At 37.9% G+C, this 22757-nt stretch overlaps 5 protein-coding genes across 6 annotated transcripts; 1 reads left to right on the forward strand and 4 right to left on the reverse strand.

The window, feature by feature from the left end:
- The first annotated feature begins 323 nt into the window (after window positions 1–323).
- Window positions 324–4620, forward strand: LOC119999226 (protein PIN-LIKES 3-like). Of its 2 annotated transcripts, none has more exons than XM_038846694.1 (11): window positions 324–481; window positions 972–1116; window positions 1526–1605; window positions 1694–1818; window positions 1939–2060; window positions 2188–2403; window positions 2518–2610; window positions 3020–3120; window positions 3892–3944; window positions 4076–4261; window positions 4467–4620. In XM_038846694.1, the coding sequence occupies exons 2-11, from the start codon at window positions 982–984 to the stop codon at window positions 4598–4600; spliced, it is 1245 nt and encodes a 414-aa protein (XP_038702622.1). In that variant the 5' UTR covers window positions 324–481; window positions 972–981; the 3' UTR covers window positions 4601–4620. The 2 variants fall into 2 exon arrangements, with proteins under 2 accessions (XP_038702622.1, XP_038702623.1); XM_038846695.1 differs by having other exon boundaries at window positions 327–481; window positions 979–1116.
- A 238-nt stretch (window positions 4621–4858) lies between these two features.
- On the reverse strand, window positions 4859–7334 carry LOC119999227 (cyclin-dependent kinase B2-2-like). Its single transcript, XM_038846696.1, has 8 exons — window positions 7052–7334; window positions 6202–6343; window positions 6046–6107; window positions 5850–5961; window positions 5660–5753; window positions 5483–5552; window positions 5250–5388; window positions 4859–5142 (listed from the first exon to the last, which is right to left on the reverse strand). Exons 1-8 carry the CDS (start codon window positions 7270–7272, stop codon window positions 5050–5052), a joined length of 933 nt encoding a protein of 310 aa, XP_038702624.1. The 5' UTR covers window positions 7273–7334; the 3' UTR covers window positions 4859–5049.
- Window positions 7335–7711: 377 nt separating this feature from the next.
- LOC119999225 (protein FAR1-RELATED SEQUENCE 5-like) lies at window positions 7712–11235 on the reverse strand. The gene is made up of 2 exons (XM_038846693.1): window positions 8771–11235; window positions 7712–8109 (listed from the first exon to the last, which is right to left on the reverse strand). The coding sequence occupies exons 1-2, from the start codon at window positions 10844–10846 to the stop codon at window positions 7933–7935; spliced, it is 2253 nt and encodes a 750-aa protein (XP_038702621.1). The 5' UTR covers window positions 10847–11235; the 3' UTR covers window positions 7712–7932.
- A 308-nt stretch (window positions 11236–11543) lies between these two features.
- On the reverse strand, window positions 11544–17965 carry LOC119999228 (pyrophosphate--fructose 6-phosphate 1-phosphotransferase subunit alpha). Its single transcript, XM_038846697.1, has 19 exons — window positions 17808–17965; window positions 17103–17275; window positions 16636–16748; window positions 16395–16469; window positions 16191–16304; window positions 16033–16100; window positions 15730–15813; window positions 15290–15343; window positions 14933–15013; window positions 14751–14844; window positions 14590–14663; window positions 14380–14490; window positions 14244–14288; window positions 14110–14166; window positions 13251–13355; window positions 13042–13158; window positions 12754–12857; window positions 12381–12546; window positions 11544–11879 (listed from the first exon to the last, which is right to left on the reverse strand). The coding sequence occupies exons 1-19, from the start codon at window positions 17895–17897 to the stop codon at window positions 11754–11756; spliced, it is 1851 nt and encodes a 616-aa protein (XP_038702625.1). The 5' UTR covers window positions 17898–17965; the 3' UTR covers window positions 11544–11753.
- An 816-nt stretch (window positions 17966–18781) lies between these two features.
- LOC119999229 (bZIP transcription factor 60-like) lies at window positions 18782–21141 on the reverse strand. The gene is made up of 3 exons (XM_038846698.1): window positions 20501–21141; window positions 20200–20423; window positions 18782–19194 (listed from the first exon to the last, which is right to left on the reverse strand). The coding sequence occupies exons 1-3, from the start codon at window positions 20896–20898 to the stop codon at window positions 18956–18958; spliced, it is 861 nt and encodes a 286-aa protein (XP_038702626.1). The 5' UTR covers window positions 20899–21141; the 3' UTR covers window positions 18782–18955.
- Between the last annotated feature and the right edge of the window lie 1616 nt (window positions 21142–22757).

Raw genomic sequence — 22757 nt, forward strand, 5'->3', positions numbered from 1 at the left:
TTTATAGATTTTTGTATTGTGAGTTTACCAAATTCAGCAATCATAAACCATAACTAGATTCGAGTATACGCTTATATTAACAATAATAAAGGAAGTTATATGAAGAAATCCAACAATGATAAAACTAAACTAGTTCATATATATATATATATATATATATATATATATAGTTATGAGTTTTGACTGGTAGCTAGCTAGTTTTTGGCTTGACTGTGTTTTGGGATCGTAGTTTTGAGTTTTGACAAGTAGCTAGCTAGTTTTCTATCATATTTATCATACTTGAAGTAGCTAGAGATGTGCTTCAAACTAGATCAAGCACAACTACAAATTTGGACGCACCAACCAATGCAAAGACTAAGAGTAAGGAAAATATATACTCAATAGAAGAAAATGTTTTGAGAGGCTGAGGAGCGCATGCAGATGCAGGATAATGGCTGGCTGGGTTTGACTCTCACAGGAAATTAAGAGCAAAAAGATATTGGTGAGTGAGCCTACTAATACTAATACTAAGAGTATTAGTCTTTAAGTCAACTTATTCTCATGCACAATATTAATATTATAATGATAGCTAGATCGGATCGGTCATAGGTTAATTGGTTGTATAAAAAATTGAATATTATTCCCTCAACAATTAACTAACTCTTAACGGCCTTCATGAAAACAAGGATATCAGAATCTGGTATTCGAAATGCAATTAAATACTCCCTATAACGAAAAATAACTGATTGTTCAGACGATTGGGATTGATTATGTTGGTGGTCGTCATTATCTTTCAACTTTGCTTTTCAATTTCTTAACATATCTTATCCCTTCTTCCTCCTCCCTAGCTAATTCAATCTGGATCTTCTTCTCTCTCTCTCTCTCTCTCTCTCTTTTCCCTGTAAATTCTTCTTGCATGACAGCACCATCATTTTACTACTTCTTCAAGAGTTTAATGGCGAATAATCCCTCTTTTTTTGGATGTGTGAAAGTATTTAGAACATGGGTCTTTTGGAGCTCTTCGTTGCTGCATCAATTCCGGTCTTGAAAGTGCTTTTGATCACTGGACTCGGCACATATCTTGCTCTAGACAGTGTCAGTATATTGGGAGATGAAGCCAGAAAACATGTTAATAATGTAAGTTATTCCAACTTTATTACCTCATTTCTTTTACCTAATGACAAAAAAGTTTGTAATTTTCTTTGAATCTTTTGTCAGATTGTCCTTGTTCTACAAAATAATGCTTTTGAGCTGAGAATTGAATAAATGTAGCAACCACAGTCCAATAAAATGTCTTGAACATGTAATGCAGTGCCACTTTCTGTTTCCAGTGTTGTTGTTTCACATAGAACTGATTATATATCTCAAAGCTACAATCAATCTGTGTTTCTGGCATCTTAAGAGTAAATTCTTTTCATTTGGTTGGCTATCTGAATTACGGTTATGCCGTTTGGTCGTAGGAGGCACAAGCAGAACTATCAGTTTTTCTTGATCATGATAAATTATTTGGTCATTCATTGGATTTTATTTTTTCTTTTGTAAACAGCTTGTGTTTTACATATATAATCCAGCATTGGTGGCCAGCAACCTTGCCAAAACCATTACATATGACAGTATGATCAAGTTGTGAGTTCCATCTATGTCCAACTATCTGCTTCTTGTATTGAATTATGGATAAAAAGTGAGCTGAAGTGATTTTGCCTGATTGTGGTAGGTGGTTCATGCCCTTCAATATCCTTATTACGTTTATCATAGGCTCCATACTTGGATGGATAGTGATACTGTTCACCCAACCCCCCCTACACCTGCAAGGTCTCATATTGGGTTGCTGTGCTGCAGGTAAAAATAATATCAAAACTGTAAGTTTGATGCTTTGTCTCATTTTTCTTTCGTCCTGAATTCAAGAAAAAATATATTATCTTTTACGAATTCTTCCTGAATTTTGTTTGATGTGAACAGGAAATTTGGGGAACATGCTTTTTATAATAATCCCAGCAGTTTGTAAAGAGAAAGGAAGTCCATTTGGATCTCCTGATGAATGTCATTCTGATGGAATGGCCTATTCTTCACTTTCAATGGCGGTATGTTCTTTTTATGTTTGTTGGATTCCTAACTGAAGGACTAAGCATCTTTAATTTCCATTGATATGTTTGTGTACATAGTTTCTCCTTTGGGTGATAGAGTAACTTTCTACCTCGTTTGAGTCAGATCGGAGCCATTTATATATGGTCATACGTCTACAACATTGTACGGATGTCTTCCACTAGGAGCATTGAAGAATCTACGACAAATGACTCCTCCAATGGCAAGTCTTTCAGGGGAACCTCAACATCAGAACTGGAGAGTTGTATGGAGCCACTACTTCCTTCTGAACATGTAAATCAGTACATACTGCCCTGCACTAGATCAGATGGAAAAGCTGAGGTGGTTTTTTGACTAACGTTCACTTGTATTTTTATGATCCATTATCGCACAAATGCTCGTGAAAATAAGTTTATTTTGTGACTCTAGATTTTTTGTCGTTGGGATTTATGACAGGTCTCAGTTTCAAACAAAATAAAGCAGCAACTGAGGATGGTTTTCAGAGACATCAACTGGAAGTTACTGTTTGCTCCTTCGACCATCGGAGCGGTATATTTTACTATTTCTCCATTTCTGGATTGAAGGATTTCTCTATTCCTAGCAAGCAAGAATTTATTGTCTCCTTACTTTCTGATTTGCATCGTGGTTACATTTTCGCTTCTAAAGTGTGTCTGAGATTTTAGAAGGTCATGCTAAACTTGATCTGCCACAACATGAACGAAAATAATCCTTTGAATGAATAGAAAGAGGCACATGACCATAAAATGATGAATTTGCCAAGGGCTAAGTGTATGACTTGATAATAAAATTTGCATTACCAGATGACATTATCTTTAGCTCGGAAATAGGATGTGTGAGCATACACATAGCAAACTCACTGGTTTTTTTGTTTTCCTTAGTACAAGCTTGGCATTGTTAATTAATCCATGAACTGATGTTGTAGGCACCTTTCTTGCAGATTGTCGGATTTTTAGTTGGACTCATCCCTCAGATCCGTAAACTGATGATTGGTGATGCCGCTCCTTTGCGTGTCATTCAAAACTCGGCTTCCTTTTTGGGGTATGATTTCATTCTTCTTCTCAGCTGCACAGGGAATAGCCATGAATTGTGCTCGTGGTTTGTAGTGCAGCAAAATCTCGCTACTGTTTTGTAACGTATGTTAAGATTTAGAATTTCTGATTTTTGTTTCATGTTAGAATATACATGAGGCAGTAAAATACTCTTGCTGCTGTCTGAAAAGAAATGTTCTTTGAGTTGGTCTGCAAGGTGAAGAACAATACTCCTTTCTCTGGGAGAGATACAAAAAACAAATCTAAATGGTTTGTTCCCCAATTGACAGTCCTTTTGGGTGAACAGAAACAATATTGAGTTGGACTGTCATAATTCATGAATCATGAGGGTGGAGGTTGTATATATCCATTACATTATGTTGATTGGATGTTCATCCTTTTGAATTTGCATCAAAGGTATAAAACACAGTTTATAGATGGATTTATAAATGATATAGCTCATACACGATAGAGATTGTTCAATAACCTGCCAAATATTGTTTTACATTAACATGAAAGATGCCTATCGTTGCGCAAGACTTGAACTGATAACGGCTAAATAAGTAGTTTTCTCGGTTTTCTTAAACACTAGTCGTAAGTATTCTCATAATCATCGTCATTATATATATATTTTTTCTTCTTCTTCCTCCTTTTCTGCTCCTAACTGCTGAAGTTCTTAGCGTTGAACCTTGACAAAGGTAATGTTACTTTGTTGGACGTGGGTGCCGGTGTTTGTTTTTTCTTCATCTGATAAGTTTCTTAATATTTTATCTGAATGTAGAGATGGAGCCATTGCAACAACCACCCTGATAGTGGGAGGAAACCTTCTTAAAGGTACTCACTGCTAACTGGTATAAATTAAATTGAGCTTCTGATCAATGCTTACTTTGTTTTATTCCAATTAGATTTCTAGCTGGAACTTGTTGACAGGAAGCTGATGACTAACATTGGACTGTGTTTGTCAGGTCTAAAAGGGCCAGGAATCCAGAAGTCTCTTATAATCGGTGTTGTAGCTGCTCGTTACATTGCTTTGCCTCTCGCTGGAATCTTAGTTGTTAAAGGGGCACTTCATTTTGGTTTGTTGCAGGCTGATCCTTTGTATCAATTTATTCTTCTGCTTCAATTTGCGCTTCCACCTGCCATGAATATAGGTAAATAATCGGACGCTTAAATTCTCTGTGTTATGCATGTGATGCAAATATCTGCATAGTTTTCATAGCACTAGACAGGTGTGTGCTTTTATTAGTTGCTCTTCTTGTTCCAAACACAATGAGGATTATTCCTGTTTTCTTCCCCGCTCCAAGAGATTCACAAATCACCAAATTTCATATTCAAAGAGTCTAGTGCTTTTGACAGGTACCATGACACAGTTGTTTGGAGCAGGAGAGAGTGAATGTTCGGTTATTATGCTGTGGACTTATGCCTTGTCTTCAATCTCCTTAACTCTTTGGTCAACCATCTTCATGTGGCTGGTGGCTAAAACTAGTTAACAGTATCATATGCAGCAAATGAAGAATGCAGATCTTATTCCTGTTTTTGCCCTCCCCACTTTTTGTTTGGTTTGTAGAGAACGTTAGAAATGCAGTATGGATGTTGTAATGGATGAATATTCCATGAAAATGTATTCAAGGATGCACAAATCAGCCTTGAGGATACATCGCTGATTGGAAAGAATGTTTTCATCACATTTTCCTTCGGTGTTGGGATTGGGAGTGACTGTTGCAAAAGAACATACCAGAGGCACAATCTGGAAGCTAAAAAACATAGTCATTCAATAGTTCAGGAAACAATACGAAGCAACTATCTCAAAACAAACTTAACATGACAAATATATATATATATGCTCGAGGAAAGCAAATACTCTTCAGAACACAACATCCGTTTTCTAGTCCTAGACTTTGCAGTCAATATTTGTTGTTTAACCACATGGTTGTGCTCTTCACAGATTGGTCTTGTCAATATCGTCAAAATAAGGATGCTCCATAGCTTTCTTTGCCGAAATTCGCTTTGATGGTTCGTACTGCAACATTTGCTGCAATTATAAACATTTCAACTGATTTAAACAATGGCATAGTGTCATAAGAACCGTATGTAACTAACTAGTACGGGACCACTGACAGAACAAAACTCAAAACTTACTGATAGTAAATCCAGTCCATTTTCATCCAAATTAGAAACAGCTGATGACAGATTCTGATGTTTCCACTGAGGATACTCGTGCCAGTTCATCAGCTTGCTCACTCCAGGCCACGTTTCTTCATTAGGAGTACCCAACAACCTGCACAATTGTTACCGATAAAGAGTCCATAAAATAGGTAGAAGGAGAGAAAACACATGCAAACGAAATGGACAAAAAGGAATCATCTCTAAACCTGAAAATATGCAAGAGCTGTTGCAGTTCAGAATCTCCAGGGAAGAGCGCTTGCCTTGTCACCAGTTCAGCTAGAGTTTACAAGAAAAAACATGATCCATTTGAAAATCTAAACTAGCCGGACAATGAAATTTATATAAAAAGCAAATCAAATGATGGTGGAATATGAGATTTATACCAAATATACAAGCAACAGACCACATATCCACTGCAGTTGAGTAATGAGTAGCCCCCAAAAGAACTTCAGGAGCTCTGTACCAGAGTGTCAATATCTGCAATGAGCTTTTAAATCTTAGTCTTCATACTATCAATAGTAAGCATGTGCTTTTTTCAAAAATCCAAAGGGGTTCTTAGGAATCAATTATAACCTCATGAGTATACTTCTTAATTGGAACAGTAAATGCTCGAGCTAAACCAAGATCTGCTATTTTGAGCATCATTGTCTTTCGGTCCATCAGGAGGTTGTGAGGCTTCAGGTCCCTAGATTAAGGATACATAAGAAAGAAAATTATAAAGTAATTTGTGCTATCAGTGTGAAGGTAAGAAAAGGAGTAGGATTGTAACCTGTGTAAGATTCCATGTCCATGGCAGAAAGCAACACCCTTGCAAAGTTGGTACATCAAGCTCTGTATCGACAAAAACCAAATGCATGTGATTAATCTATGCCCTATAGGGTTATGCAAACAATGAGAGAAATTAAAGCTTTTATTCATGTATTACCTTGACAGTTTTAACAGGAATATCCCCTCCTGATTGTCGGAAGCTCCGGATGAATTTTTTCACATCAGTATCCATGTACTCAAACACCAGGTAAAGTACTGTCTTTCCTTCTTTATTCTGTCCTTGTTTTACATCCATCAATCTGATCACACAGATAAATTAAGGAAATACAACTTGAAAACCTAGTTTATAGAGGGTTCCATAAATAGTCTGTGCACGTGGAGCAGCGTAATGCTTATATGAAACAGATCAACCTTGAAATGGCTCCACATTCAAACCAACTACTAGGAATCCTTACACAAGCAAGAAAAAAGTATCTATGATCAACAGATTCTATAGCATTGGGCTATGAACAGAAGAAAATCATAGAGAATGTGGACATTCAGAGGATGTATGCAGAAAAGTCTATGTCAAAAGCTATCATGCCTCTATTGACTTCAAATCATGTTCAAATACTTATTCCCAAGAATCTATGTCAAGAAAATAGGTGTAGAAACAAGATAATGTCAATGCCCTACAATTTGAAGCCAAAACTAAACAGAAAAAGTAACATCGAGTAGTAATGAACACATGAAAAGAAGCAATACCAGAATCCAATATAAAGCCCTGTCTAATTTGACAAACTGAAATATGGAGAAGCGAGGCAGACAAATCCTAGATCGACGGCCAAAAGAGATGAAGAATCGCATGCCAAGAAAAGACTAGGAACCTCCAAGATTGAGAGAAGAACAAATAAATGCAAAAACTTAAACCCTAATCCCCAACAGAGGGCAACCAAATGCAAAAAGATCTTGAAACGTATAAACGGAAACATAATGGAGAGATCGGAAAGAAAAGAGAAAAGAAGAACCTGACGACGTGAGGGTCCCTGGAGAGCATGCGCAAGATGGAGATCTCGCGAAGAGTGGTTGGAGGAACGCCTTCATCGTCCTCGGGGAGGCGGGTCTTCTTCAGAGCCACGATTTTCCCGGTGGCCCTCTCTCTCGCTTTGTACACCTTCCCATAGGTTCCCTCCCCAACTTTCTCCAGCTTTTCGAATGCCTCCATCGCTGATACTGCTGGCTTCTCCATTCTCTCTCTCTCTCTCTCTCTCTCTCTCTAAAATTGCTGATAATTAGCCTTACGATGAGATGAGATCCGAGATAAATAATATAACCGTTGGATGATGGGTGTAAAAGCACAGTTGCCCGTTGCCCAACGGAAATATCTTTTGAAATTCAAATGTTGAGTTGTGTTTCCTTAAATGCCACTGTTTTTGGAGTCAATCTACGATTTCATACTGATACTATAATATGTCGAGTGGGCTGGAGCGCCCAGTATTTCTATGGCCCGTGTGCATAGCCCACAGGGCAAATTGCATGATTAAGGGCCACAGATTGCAGAAGTTAGGCCCAATAAAAAATCAAAAGCAGCCAGCAGGTGTGGGTGGACGTTAAAGATGTTTCCCAAAGGTTTATTATTCTCAAAGCTTAGCTGACCCGCCACTAACAAGGAGTTAACCAATAAAGCATTAATTTAAGCATCCTTAGACATGCTGTACCTTCCATTTCAGACAACTATTGTATTGTATTTGTACAATAACATGAGATCAACGATCACTGCCATATGTACATTGCAAAGACTAGACTAGCAAGTAGGCAGTAACCAGACCCCTTCCTTCCTAATATGTGCTGCAAAATTTAAAAGAAGATCATGTACAGGGGGGGCAGGGCATAGAATAGAACCAGTGAATCACCCTTCCATTTTATCTTTTAGATTGACCCGCACATTCTGAACCTTCACCGATACCTTCAACTTCTGTTCCTCCAGGTCTTTCAAAACGCCATGCAATTTCAACCGATATGCTTCGCATATTTCACTTGCAATTTCCAACTCACCCGTCAGTTTCTCAATTTTCTTGTCCTGATCCTACAAGAAGGATTGGGAGAGAGAACAACTTTACAGTAACTAAAAACATTGCTTCAACAACTATAAGTATTATATGATTGTTGAAAGATGGAAGAGCACCCAGAAAGAAGCAAACGGGGGCAACATAGTCAAAATAATGATCCATCAATCCAAATGGTCAGAACAAAGATCTTAGGATTTTTCTCCCTATTCCCTGAGAAACTGAATCTACTGATTTCAATCATAAGAAAATCTAAAGAGCCGCACTTGTTAATTGTTATGATGTCAAACGACAACTGTTAATTTTGGCCAACCTACCCATACATACACCTCCAATGACAGATGCAAATTTCTCAATTTTTGACAAAGTATCATGGCGATGATGGTTGGTAGATTAGAATATACGAGAGAAAATAGAAGCACCTTCGACTCCAGAACTCCATGCATATAAGATTGAATTCTGTATATTTGTAATGGCTCTTAACTTCTTATAAAAACGATCTAAACATGTATAATAAAACTAGCACTATCATTCACAGTTCAGAAGATGACATAAACGACTAATCAATGGTTATTTTCTTTGGAGAATTATGTGCAATATGGTTATTTTCTATTTCTAAAAAAAAACTTGGTTCGCATTGGAAGCACAAAAGTGACGATCATAGATGAGCAGTGAACTGACCATAGAGTAAACCTGAAGCTGCTTACTACCCCCAATCAGAGCATTTTGTGTGACCCTTGAGCCATGATTCTTTGCAGCAGCAACTTTCCTTCCAGCCTCGTGGAGAGCATCCATAGCCACATTATAAACATGTATTGATTCTGCTGCTGCTTCAACAAATTTAATAAGTTCCTGGCTGAGATTTTCACACCGAGCAGCAGCTGAATCTTGAGAATTATCAGGCAAACCAAGACTGCACTCCTCCAATAAAACCCCACTTTTGGCATTTCTTGTCCATCGTTTCAAGATGTAGTGAGACGGAAGTGTAAGAATATTTGTTACCCTAAAAACTGCTAATATGTGCCTACAAGTAATACCTGAAAACTCAAACATCCGACAGCTACATCTGGCTTTCTTTTCAAAAGCATTGAATCGAACATAACAGGCTTTGTGGTCCTCCCCAAACTTTGCCACCCGATACATAATTTCAGATCCCACATCATCAACTACTGTTGCTGAATATGCAAGAGTGTCAACTAGTTCTTCTTGGAATTTCAAAAAAATCGTCCTTGAATAAAGCTTTGCAGCTTGTTTTTCCATTGGAGACGGAGTTTTCAAAACTGGGTCTCTGTTTAGTGTGTCATAACCTGCCTTTACTTCCTTTTCATACCGACTAGCAATGGCTTTTTCATGCTGCTTAATCAGCATCTGAACATTAGTTGATGCATTTATGTATCCATCAAAGTATGAGTTTATGCTATCACTTCCTTGAGTTATGGACATCTCGCCAAAGAATGTATCCCGGAGATAAACTGGAACCCATTGCTGGCGAGCATTGTACATTGCGTGAAGCCATTCATTATTCTCAATATCATATTTATGAAGAAGGTTCGCCCAACAAGATTCAAACTCATCAACAGTTTCTGTTGCATTGATGCACCTCTGGAACTCTGCTTCAAATGCTGGGTACGACTGATATATATCAGACAACTTCTCCTGAGCTTCCCTAAATACATTCCATTTACAAAATCGGTGACGGGATCCTGGAAATACTTGCGCAACAGCTGCTCGAATAATTCTATCCTGGTCTGTTGTTATCGAGATGGGATGGCGACCGGACATGGCAGCAAGCCAAGTCTCAAATAGCCAAACAAATGAGGACTCAGATTCATTGAGTAGTAAGGCACATCCAAACAATACAGGTTGCCCATGATGATTCCACCCAGTAAATGGTGCAAAGGGAACCCGATAACGATTGGTCCTATATGTTGTATCAAATGTAACAGTATCTGCAAAGTAACTATAATTCATTATAGAATCAGCATCAGACCAAAATATGTTTCCTGTTGGGTTATCAAAACCACCTTGAATAGCAAAAAAGAAACCAGGATCCCCAGCCTGCATTTGCTTCAAATAATCAAAAACAAATTGACCACAACTTCCTAGTGTCCTCTGCCTACTACTACTCATATAATTCTGGCAATCAACTTTTGTGAAACCAACATTACTAACACCACCCGATTCCTTAATGAACACAGACATAACCCCACTAGGACCCATTCCGGCTGCCTGAAGCGTGTCAATCAGGCTTCGAGCAGGACCAGAAACATGCCTATGTGATCGTAGGCAATGCACCTTATCAGGTGGCACAAGCTCGTGGTTATGCTCTTTCACAAGCTTGGTCACAGCCCATTTTCCAGAAGTCTGTTTTTTCACAGTCATTTGTGCCTTACAACCTACCCTAGTGATGGTTCGCTGTCTCTTGGACGGGTTATCGTTACTGCAACGGCGAAACCCCTCCCGCGAACACACAATCTGACGGCAAATGATGGAGCCATCTCGACGGGACCGCTGATAGACACTGACCCGAGTACTGAAACCAAAACGACGCGCGTAGGAATTGTAGAAAATGCGAGCTGCTTGTTCCGAATCGAACTCCATACCCTGGAAGGGTTCGAGATGAGAATCCCGATTAGAGGGTACAAAATGGTGACTTTCGTAATCTTCGTACAGTTCTGGGTTCGTTTCTGCATCTTCTTCGACGCCAGAAGCGGTCATTTCATCAAGCTCCATCACTTCATTTCCAAACTCCATCATGATTGAATCAAATTATACAGAGAAAGAAAGAGAGACTGACCAGAGATGAGAGAATCAGAACCGTTGAAAGGCGTACGTATCCTCTGAGATGTGTAGTGTAGGGCCAGGTGCAGAGGATCCAAAACGAGGTGAAGGAGGTGTTTACAGAGGGAAGACCTGTTGTGGAAGAGGAGGGAATTTGGGGTTTTGGAGAGATCTTTGGGTGTATGGATGAAAGATGGAAACTTCTTTTAGTTCATATGATAAAGGAGTGGAGCAGATTCAGTGCTACACGCCTACAGTGTACGTTATCTGGGTTATCACGACATGGCACTCTCTGATAAAGCCACGTCATAAGCTTGCAGCATCTACGGTTCACCTGGTTGATGAACCTTGTTTATCCGGTCTGTCTTTCATTTTCTGAAAAAATAATTTGCGGGCCACAGCCCAAACCTCTGTATCAAGATCAACCCACCTAGTTTCCTTGAGAATATGATTTGCCATGCAGCGCGACTTCTTTCTTTCTTCTTTTTTGTTCTTCTAAATGACAACAAATGAAATGATGATTCTATTAAGTCATTTCTGTTGACCTATATTAGTATTATTGGCCAAATATATTTCCCATGCTCTAGTGGGAAAAGGAAAAGGAAAAAAAAGCCATCACCCCCCTCCCCCCCAGTCCCAGATGAAGTCACAATACATACAACATGCAAGCCAGTCACAACACAAGACACTGGTTTCGCATAAACAAAATTTGATCTCAAGGAAAATTCAAAATACAGTCGTCTGGACAATCTCTCTCACACAAGGAAGTTTGTAATTATTTATTTCTTCGAGGAAAAAAAAAACAGCATGACCAACAGTTCAAGAGACGATAAATTAGTGCATAGGGTGCCAAAGGACAATCAATTCTGGAAATTTTTTCCCCTTAAAGGATTTTATGATTGCTAGGAGACGACGACATCATAGAGAGGACTTCTGTCACAGAGGCCATGACACTCAAAGCTGCTTTCAGAACTTCCACTGAACAGCCAGGTTTCACAATGGTTCGTACCTGGAAATGGAGTCAAGAGTACGAATTACACATTCTGGATTGGTACTCTATGCCAAAATAAATTCAAATACTTTTACTTGAGCTGATTTGGTTATTATGTACATGTTACTATGTTTAGCATGAGCAGTAGCAGTAGCAGTAATTTAACTAGTTTATAGGAAACAGTGAAAGATTATCAAACCAAACTACCTAAGTACTGGACAATTCTATAAAATTAACAAATTTTCTATCCTCTATGGGTGTTTCACCAACTACTGTTTTATCTTTCATTGTTTAAGCAAAGACAAGATTTGAATCTAAGAGACTATGGCCCATGCAAAGTCTCTCAACTTTCATTGAGGGTCCAAGTGTGTAGTGTAATAAAGGTCAATCATCAAGTCTGTAACAAACTACAAACAGCAAATCCTTCCAAACAATGTGTTCCCTCAAACTCCCACAATACCATTCACAGATCATAGCAAATACAGGAAAAATAGTGATTGAGAATAGTGATATGATCACCTTGTCAAGATATTCCTGCAATTCCTTGATACGGCCCATGTAATCCTGGTCCTCGACACAGAGAGTTACAGGCTTAGCATCAGCACCAGGACCATCAAATTGAAGAGGCCCAGGATTTCTGTAAATATCGTCCACCAAGAGTTTAGCTGCATTTTGTCTCAGCAGCCTGCAATAAAAGCATAGTGAGAAACATTAGCGTATGACTATGTTTTTCACAGCTTCACTTTGCACAAAATCCAACCAATGCTGTTATTATATTATCAAAGATCAAAGTCGCACAAACCTATACAAAATAATATTCATAAGCATCAACATTTTCCTTATCGAAGTTCGATCAGATCAAGATGGCAAAATAATTATCAAGATGACTTACTCATATGCTTTTCCTTTTAAATCTACCGTGGCTGGGTGGATAGCCGGTTTCCCAATTGAAGAGGCACCGGGACTTTGAGCCCATCTTTTCACAGTCATCATTGCCTGGGGGTTTTACCATATAAGTTAATACATTAATATCAGAAAAGCACTACCAAAGAACCAGAATGACAAAGCAAAGAAGTCTAATTTTTTTGGACAAGTAAAGAAAGTATAAATTAATGAAAGATAAGGAGCTTTCTTTATTGAAAAGGCAGTGAACTAGAGAAAATGCATTTTAAAACTCAACTGTAATTGGAGCAGCACCACAACGCCACTTGTTCAAAGGGTTCTTCAAATTGTTAATAGTTGCCATGTAGCCATTCAAACCAGCCACCAAAATGTGGTAGGATATGTGTCCAAGAACCTGCAGAAATATTGTTTCCAATCAATAATAGAGGGATGCAATACTATGACAGGAAGAAGATCAGTTAGAGCAACTCTCAAGTGATAACTTACATAGGCATAGTCACAGTCAAATTTTGATGGCAAGGATCCCCGAGCCTGATACCCAAAAAAGTGACAGATCGCATTGAACTTTTTCCCCTTGTATGAGCCTTCTTTCTGTTCAAATGCCAAAGACATCAGCAAATAAGTGTATCATTAAGGTATAAATCACTCCGCCCCAATCAAGTCAAACAAATCTACGATACCATTGATTTGCATAGCTCACATTCCTTGGTGAAGAAATAATAATTATACAACTAGAAACCAGCTCTGGTTGAACTTAAAAAACTAACATGGAGTAATGTTGCCGCAGAAGTTTTAGATAAGATTTTAACCTAGTAACATGTATTAAATAGAGAAGAAAACTATTTCAAAAAAAAAAAGTGATGCGTCCATTTATCCCAAGAGGGAGACATCATATAGTAAATTCAATTATTAATAACGAGATTATGAGAAAGATTGAGAAAACTGTGCCCCTCCACGGAATTGCAAAGATGAGAATTACTGCAAACTATGTAGTTGACCCAGATAGAGCAGTATTATAATGACTAAAGCTTTCTGAAATGCAGAACTTTGCATAAGTAATCCAACAAAAGAAAAGCTTCTGTCAAAATATTGGCAAACAAATTCTAGCCATATAACATGTAAAATTTGTCATTTGCCTCCATGAATTTTTTTTCCCAAGGACAACAAAGAAAATAGTTGTACCTAAGAGAAAGGAGAAAAAACAAGATCAGACATAATAGGAAATTGAAGAACTTTATAATGCATACTATATTCAAAAGTCAAATATAAACCTACAAAATGGATAAGAAAATGTCAGTTGGCAGCGTTAAGAAAGATTAAAAAAAATGCAGTTACAAAATCATACCAGGCGCTTGGTCATTTCAGTCTCCACTAGATGTGCAACAAGTTTCTCTGTCTCAATCTTTAAGTGAAAGCAAAAGAGCTGTCTGAGATGAATATGGCATGGTAAGGTTATGATAAGTAATTCACAATTGTTACCTGCGATAACTGTGCAGAGTCATCTGATTCAGGGTGAAGGAGCAGCTGCAATGTTAAAGTTCACAGTCGTACTTGTTAGGCTCATCTTTCGATGTGAAATAATGAGGAAATATCAAAAAGGTGATAAAATAGATACCTGCTTTTTGATAAATGGAGGCAAAAACTCAAATAATGCAGATGCCCAGGGTGAAAGTTGAGATGAAATGCTATCCACAGTAACCCCTTGCCTGAGCAAGCCATGTATTTCCTGGAAGGTACAAAAACATACTCATTTCAAAGTATAAACTCATGCATATGAAACCACCTATGCCTGCACCAGCAATCATTTTTCAGGGGCATAGTTTACCTTCAACAGAGCATAAACTTCAGGGATGCTTTCTATGAGCCCCTCGGGCAGTAAGATGACACCGTGGTACTTATCTAGTTCCAATTCATTAATAATTCAGACAACAATATATAATCATAAGCTCTAAGAATGACAAAGAAAATTTCAATTTATTTTTAAACCTTGATCTGATCTGGCTTGAACAGCATCGCAAATTTGTTTTGTAATATCAAAAAGAGTAAGTTTTGATGCAGCTACCTCCTCACCCAGGATCACCTGCATCATGCATATCAAAAATAAATTAGGAAGACTAAAGAGAAACATATACACATCAATAATGGTATGTAAAACGAGGGATGCAGACCATATTTGGATGAGACTGGAGAGTGCACTCCAAAGCCACATGCGATGCCTTTCTGCCCATGAGCCGGACAAAATAATAATACTGAAAAATAATAAATGTTAAGAAGTGCATCTGAACAACAAGTAGCAAGAAAATATATAACAAAGCTTTTAAAAAAAAAATTACGTATAAAAAAATGTGTATTACATATAAAAAAAAGTGGGTATCTCGTTTCCCAATTTACTCGTTCTCCAGTAATGATGCATAAACCACTTCGTTTCGGCAATTACTCCTATAGAACTTGATGTAACATTATAAGAAACTTTGAAATAACCAGTTCAATCTAAAAAGCCAAATCAAATCATATAAACCCATTACCTTCTCTGCAGATAGAGCATCAGTGCAGACATTGCTAATGAGCTGGGAATTTACCTGTAGATGAGAAAACATTTCATTTCCTGTTTAGCACATACTTTGGACGTCTCAATATGACAATGATAAGATATAATTCTGTCCACCTAAGACAAATAAACTACCATCTTTACAAGGATATAACTTATTAAATCATTGGCGCAAACTAGACATATGCAAACGTTGTGTTTATGTAGAACCCTCAGAGTAGTAACATAGACTGACAACCAACCATTCCCCAACAGAAAGTGAAACAAAAATTAATAAACAAGTAAATCCTCCAAGATTTGGGATGCCGCCGTAATGGAACATGCAAAGAAAATATTTTTCCACATACACCTCTAGTTTTGCATAATTTGGTCAAACTACTATAGTTATGTAACCTCTTAACCTCATTTAATCAATACCTTGCATATTGTATCAAAACCAACATTCGTTTCCACGAATTGATTCTTAAGATCTCCATTCAAGGTAACAGGTACACCAACAACCTGTAAAGTTCAAATAATGTAGTCAATAAGTTGAGATGACAGTAAACACGAAAACAAAAAAGTTTCAACTGTTGCAAGGCATATTATGGTAAAAGAAGCATACAAAAATTCTCATTACCATTGAAGATATTGCAAAACAAAATTTACAAAATAAATGAATGATTGAAAGACGATCCATGCCTCAAATATATGTTGAATCATAAGTCATATCCAACAAACCTTCGTTGGGCATTTTGCTTCAGCAAACGTCTCAGCAAGTTGAGCAGCGTCTGTGTTTGATGTGACACCTTCAGAAACAACAAAAGTTTCTATGTGAGTTGTGACTTCAACATATTGGATACTAACTCTATCTAAAGATCCTTGAGCATCAACATTACCTCCTATAATCACAAGGCCATCCAATTTCAAGTTATTGCATGTAGTTAAGGCAGCATTAACTTGCTCAGTTGTTCTAATTTGATCTTTTGTACGTCCCAGCAAATCATAACCACCTTGTACAAAAAAAGTAAAATATTTGAGGTCATACCAATAATGAGGAATTGAAGATCTCAACATTTTAGTGACCTAATAACCCTACCTACCTTGATTTTTGTAGGTTGCAAGAACATCATCAGTGATCTCAAGAGTTTTCTGTGCAAACAATCCTTCAGAACCACCTGTTGAGAATTGAGATAAATCATTATTAGTAAACATGATTTGCACTGAAGAAAGAAAATGGAGAATTTATGCATAAGCGAGCAGATTTTGCTCAATCTTCTTAGCATTAGATAAAATACATACGCATCCTGGGCTTAATGTTGTAAAACATATTATGAAGCTTACCCAGAAACCCAAGCAATGTGCTGTTTGGATTGTGAACTTTAAGAGCGTCATGAAGTCCCCAAATGACATTATGTCCTCCAGGAGATTGCCTCCCACAAAAGACTATTCCTACCCTGTTTGAAAAGTATTTCACTTGAGCTGAAGATTGAACTCTGTATAAACTCATTAACACACACACTCCAAATATCTTTGGTTCTTCCATCAATAAAGAGAGAACAGTAGCATCATTATGAGTCATGTTGTTGCAAAATGGAAGCGATGCATACATGAATAGGAGTTTTGGCAGAAACAAAGGAACAAAAAGTACAAGCAGAGAATTAAGGGCCTTAAATAACATAATGAAGTTATCCATACAGCCTTCTTCCTTGTAGCATGAAGAAAAAGAATCAAGAGACTTTAAACTACAACAGTTAGAAGCCATTTGAAACGGGTTCATCATAATTTATTAAAATCATCCGATAGCACACCTAAGCGCTGGATGATCTGTGATAATCTGAGCATCAGGGACCTTTGCAGTTGCTCTTAGAAAGTGAGCCAAAGGCTGACCGTATGTATGCGGGAAGGATCGACTAATAGTGTGGGCGTCCGCTGGGTCTTGTGCAGTTGTTGCATCACCAAATTCCACTCTGACAGTGGTTCCCTGCAGAACACCGTCATTTCAATTTCTCCTCAGCTCATACTCTTAACACAGTGAACCAATCTGAAGTATTGTTATATAAAAAGAAAAGGGAAATCTGAAATTGGCACATCCATATGAATGCATAGTAAATACCCACCCATTCATAAACAAAAATCATTAATAAAAAAAACTTGCAGTTACTTTGTACTTAAATGATGATTATGGGGCCGAAAACTCTACCTAGTCCAAGAAAATATTTATTTCACACTGAATTGAACATGCAAAACTAAATCTAGCATGCGATAATACACTCCATCAGAACCAACTAATCAATAGACACGAGATCTCATCCATTAAATGACTTAGTCCTTTTGCATACCAATAGATCTAGAACACAAAAACGTAGCAAACATCACATCGAACCGAAACAGGTGCCAGTCACCGCTGTTTTAGAACAAGGATCAAAATCTTAAAGTGAATCGAAAAGAAGTATGAAAGAAAAGAAAAAACAAATATAATGACATAATTAAGTAGAGAGGTAAAGAAGAGAGACCTGAAGACAGGGAGGGAGGTCCGGTTGGTAGTGAGATCGGAGCTTCTGGAGATCGGAGAGCTGTCTCGGAATGCCGAAATCGGAATCCATGGGCAGTTTGTTTGTGAGTATTAGTGTAGTTGGTGAGTGAGTTGGGGTGGGGGGTGTGTTTTGTCTTCAAAAGACCGTTTTTATAGGGGGGGACATGTTATCAGAACTATGAAGGATTAGGAACGCGGTTCCCTATATTTTGGTTTTGGTTTGAATAATCAGAATAGGTGATTCTATTTAGTTTAATCCAAGAAAAAAAAAAAGAGTTGCAACATCACTGTAATAATAAGTTCATGGTAACCAAGTAAAGAGGTATTAGATATCAAGCGGAAATTTTGCATTTTTAGGATCCTAGTTATAAATTAATATATATAATGCAACCTCCGCCAATATTTACTAATTTAGGATGTCAAACCTCCTCTACTATTTACCACTTTGCATATTCAAAATACTTTTTTCCAAGTATTCCATTCACCTCTTCTCTTTTTTGTTTTTTTTCTTTTCTTTTCTTTTCTTTTTTGGGTAGGAATTAGGAAAAGCTTTGGTTGGATTCGGATGGAATATGCTCAGCTCTGGGGCCCATTGTTATTTGCAAGCACCAAACTTAAAAGCAATCGCATCTTGTACTCTTCACCTAACAATCCTACACAATGCGATCCACCCCTCCTTTGGTACCCTTCCACTTAGACATAGCATCCAACAAGTCAAGTCAGGCACCACCTTCAACAATCAAAAATCATGGGGTGGGTGAAGGTGAAGGTGAAGGTGAAGGTGGAGGTGAACCCTAACAGATGTTAAGATGCCTAAATTCCTCAAACTCACCCTGTTAAAGACATTGATACATCAATTGATCCACCATTGTGTAGCAATTATTGTTCATGAGTTCTACTTTTATGTTACCAGTTGAAGGAACAAACCACAAACACCCATATACAACAGAAACAGAGACCAAAATGAAACACAGACAGATACCCAGAATGAAGGGTTTTTTTCACTCAAAATCATCCTACCATGATTGTTTATTTATACTATAAAAAACCTTAAAAAGATGTTTCTCACGAACAAAAGCAACAAAAAAAATTTAAAAATAAAAAAAGTTTAATATGAAAAGAGAGGCCTCAGACCAAAAAGAAATCTCGTTTCATCTTCGTCCTTGAAGCTTTGCACCTTCTATTGTTCACCAACAATTGGGGGAGGAATATAAACATGTTACTTCCTGCTCCTTTTCGAACCAGACTTTCTGGACTTTTCTGGTTTCCCAGTCGGACTGCCCCCATATACGACTGGGGTTGTGTTGGTAGAGAGAACAGGCACATGATGCCCAGGAACCAAAGCAGGGAACCCAACAGCAGGGATTCTGCAGAATTATTAGCCAAGTCAATACCAATCAACAACACAAAAGACTGTATATAGTTACAGCACCTACTGTGAGCAACACCATGTACAAATACTCGGACACAAAACACTGACCAGATATTGTCATCTAACATTCACTCACATAATGGCTTAATGGCTTAATATCCAATGAAGATTTATGAGGGCAAGCACAATTTACTGAAAATGAATTATAAAAAAAAACACAATTCGAATATAAATTGTCACCAGCCATATTCTAATATTCCTTACCATTTGGGGTGGTAGTTACACATGAGCAAATATCACAACAAAAAAAAAGCCAACAAGAAAAGAGATTCAGTGCCATGAATCCGCAATCTAATCCCCACAACAAACCTTGCATTCATGCTTAAAAGAACAACAAACTCTACATTAACAGGACAATCCAAAAACACCGGAATTCACAATATTCTTGCAAAGAGACATAAACTGGGGATACACACACCCAAAAATAGCACAATCGTACTTATTATTTATTAAGTTAGTTTTAAGGAAAGAAAAAGAAACACACTTCACAGACCTCAAAGAAAATTACAAAAGTAAAGGAGTATTTTTGTCATTCTTAAGCTAAAAGCCTAAACCCCTTAATCTCGAAACAAATATTAGATGGGTGTTAGGTCATATTAAGTTATTCAATGGATGCAACCCAAATTTTCAAGGGAATTCAAGGAAATCCCCAATTACTCCTCGACTAACCCCTTTGAAGACTTTAGAAACCTAAATTAGTGACATTCCCACAAATTGCCACACACTTCATTCCAAAACAGATAAGAAACATATAATTATGAAAATATTGAATTTACCCATTAAATTATAGGAACACAAACACATGAAATGGGTACATAGTTTAGAATTGCGAGAAGGCAGACTCTGCTTTAACTTTGTCTAACTACACTTCTCTCATTTAAAGTCATTTAAAACTACTAAGATGCTGAAGCTAACAAATGAAGATGAATAATATTCATACCCAACAAGAGCACAGCAGACTCCTGCTTGGCCGACGAAGCACCAAATGCACTGCCTTTCTGCAAAGTAAGGCGTAAAGCTTGATTCTCAGCAACAAAACACTGAAGCAACCGCCCCAGTCTCCTGCATTCCCCTTCTAAATACGTACTCTTCATCTCCAAATCCCTCACGTACGTCTTCTTCCTCTCTCTTGACCTCACCGCCGCATGCCTATTTCTCATCTGCCTGTATATATCATATCAATCATTACAAGCAAAACAAACAATTTTTACCAACCAATAGCCAAGCTAAGTTATTGATACCTCCTCCGTTTCTTGGCGACCGGGTCATCATCATCACCGTTCCCCTTAGATCCGTCTAGTTTCTCCTGCTCTTCCTTCGTCTCCGAACCGCTCGATTCCTTATCCGTTGAAACACAACAGCAGTCACCGGAATTAGAATCGACGAGAACATCTTCGAGGAAATTCTCGCAGGAGTGAAAGTCGAGATCCGCAGGGGAATCATCGTCGTCTTTCATCAGTAAGTTCTCGATCTCGCTGAACCACGAAGAGACCGGCGCATCAGAATACTTGGGAGAATCCAAGGCAGGCGCAGGGACCTCTGTTCCGAAAATATCAGCACAATTCTGCGATCCATCGCACAAATCCCAATCAATTAGCGCGGAAACATCATCATCTACCAAAAATTCAGTATTCTCCATGGGTAACTAACTGCCACTTAGAAGGGGAAAATAAAATCAACAACCAAAACGAAAGAAAAAAAAGAAGAAGAAGAAGTGATCTGCAGATACTCGCATCGCACGATCTACTAGTCTAAGTCATATATGAGCCTCTCCTCTCCTCTCCTCTCCTCTCCTCTGCCTGAGACTGACTCTTCGAGAGCAAGGAAAGGTTTAGGCGGTTTATATTTGTGGGGTTCCTCGCAAGTGAGGGCGATGCCATCACTCGACCAATAGAAAGGCGTGTAGTGGACAATAGGATTGGGGGGAGAGGCATTTTTTAGCTATTAGACGTGGACCAGATCCAATGTAAATAAAAACCTCCAATAGTCCTACTCACAATAGTTTCTAATCGAGGAGCCTGGGGTTGCGAATGAGCCCAACCTAGATGTTGCTTAAAGGGCCGACAAATTACGGCCCGGCCTGATCCGGAATAATTGTCTCCCTACTTTTGAGGTCTTTCTTTCTTAATATCTTTTCAAGTAAAAAAATAAAATAAAATAAAATCGAGCCTTAACAGAGATAGTTTTTTTTTTTTTTTTTTTGAAGAGGATCATGGACCCAGATGTATTAGATAAAAAACCAATACAAACCACTAACCAGTGATCACTTTCTCTACCCTTAGACAGACGAAACACTAAAAAAAGAAAGACTACAATAAGAATAGAAAGAACTAAAGCAAGTCAAAAAGTAAAGCCTTGGACGCAACCCAACTGCCAAAAAAGAAGACTAAACTACTAATAACAGCCCAAGGGGACCCCAAACCTGGAAGTACAACCCCTAAACACCACTTCTGTCGTCAGAAAAACCTTCCCTTGTCACAATTACCTCCATCTCGGGAGGAACTTCCTCAATCCAAAAAAGAAAATAGTTGACCAAAATGCCTTTTTGTGCAAGAAGATGAGCCACCTCATTAAGGTCTCGTCTAACATGGGAAACCTTCCACTGAAAAAAGAAACCCAGCAAACGGATTATATCCAAAACAATCACCCCCAATCCGATAAATTGTCAAACGGAGTCTAGGGATGAAGAGCATCTATGATTGTTAAAGCATCTCCTTCTAATTGAATTGTCCGAAACCCAAGATCCTTAGCAAATTGTAAAGCAAGAAGGGCTGAAAGCGCCTCGGCCATTAACAGACTAAGAGCTATTGGTCTCACGTCAGAGCAAGCTGCCAAAGGAAAACCTTGCTCATCCCGAATAATACAGCCAAAACCGAACCGGTTAAGAACAGGACACACAGCTGCATCAAAGTTGATTTTCACCACACCCGCTTGGGGAGGACACCAAGATAATAGAGAAGGAACATCCTGAAGCATAACCCCTCCCCTCTCCTCTTGTATACCATGTAACATAGACTGAATTGACTCAGAGGCCAGAGAAAAAACTGCATTGGGAGAGGGCAGAGTACCCCCATACACTCGGGTACACCCTATTAATAAGAATAATCACATTATGCATTAACAACAAATGTAAAATATATAATAAGAATATAAGACAGAACATACTCATCATTTCAACCCATCTCACTCTCAGTGGAATGGCTGCATTGATGCGTTCACTTGCACGACACTGCTCCATCAGTAGTAATTCGAGAACAACTTAATTATCTCTACAAATATCTTCATTTGCTTTCATTAGACTCTTCTTTTTTCTTTTCTTTTTTTTTATAATTTGATTTATTTTCTATGAGAGGATAAGAAGTGAAAGAGAACATTTTTAAATAAAAAATATATACTAGTTTGAAATGGTAAAAAAATTATATGACTTTAAGTTGATGAAAGTAAAATTATAAATACATAAATAAATACATGGGGTGATGGTGAATTTTCTTTGATTTT

Source organism: Tripterygium wilfordii, chromosome 6 (assembly GCF_013401445.1).
Source record: "Tripterygium wilfordii isolate XIE 37 chromosome 6, ASM1340144v1, whole genome shotgun sequence".
In the NCBI taxonomy this organism is placed as follows: Eukaryota; Viridiplantae; Streptophyta; class Magnoliopsida; order Celastrales; family Celastraceae; genus Tripterygium; species Tripterygium wilfordii.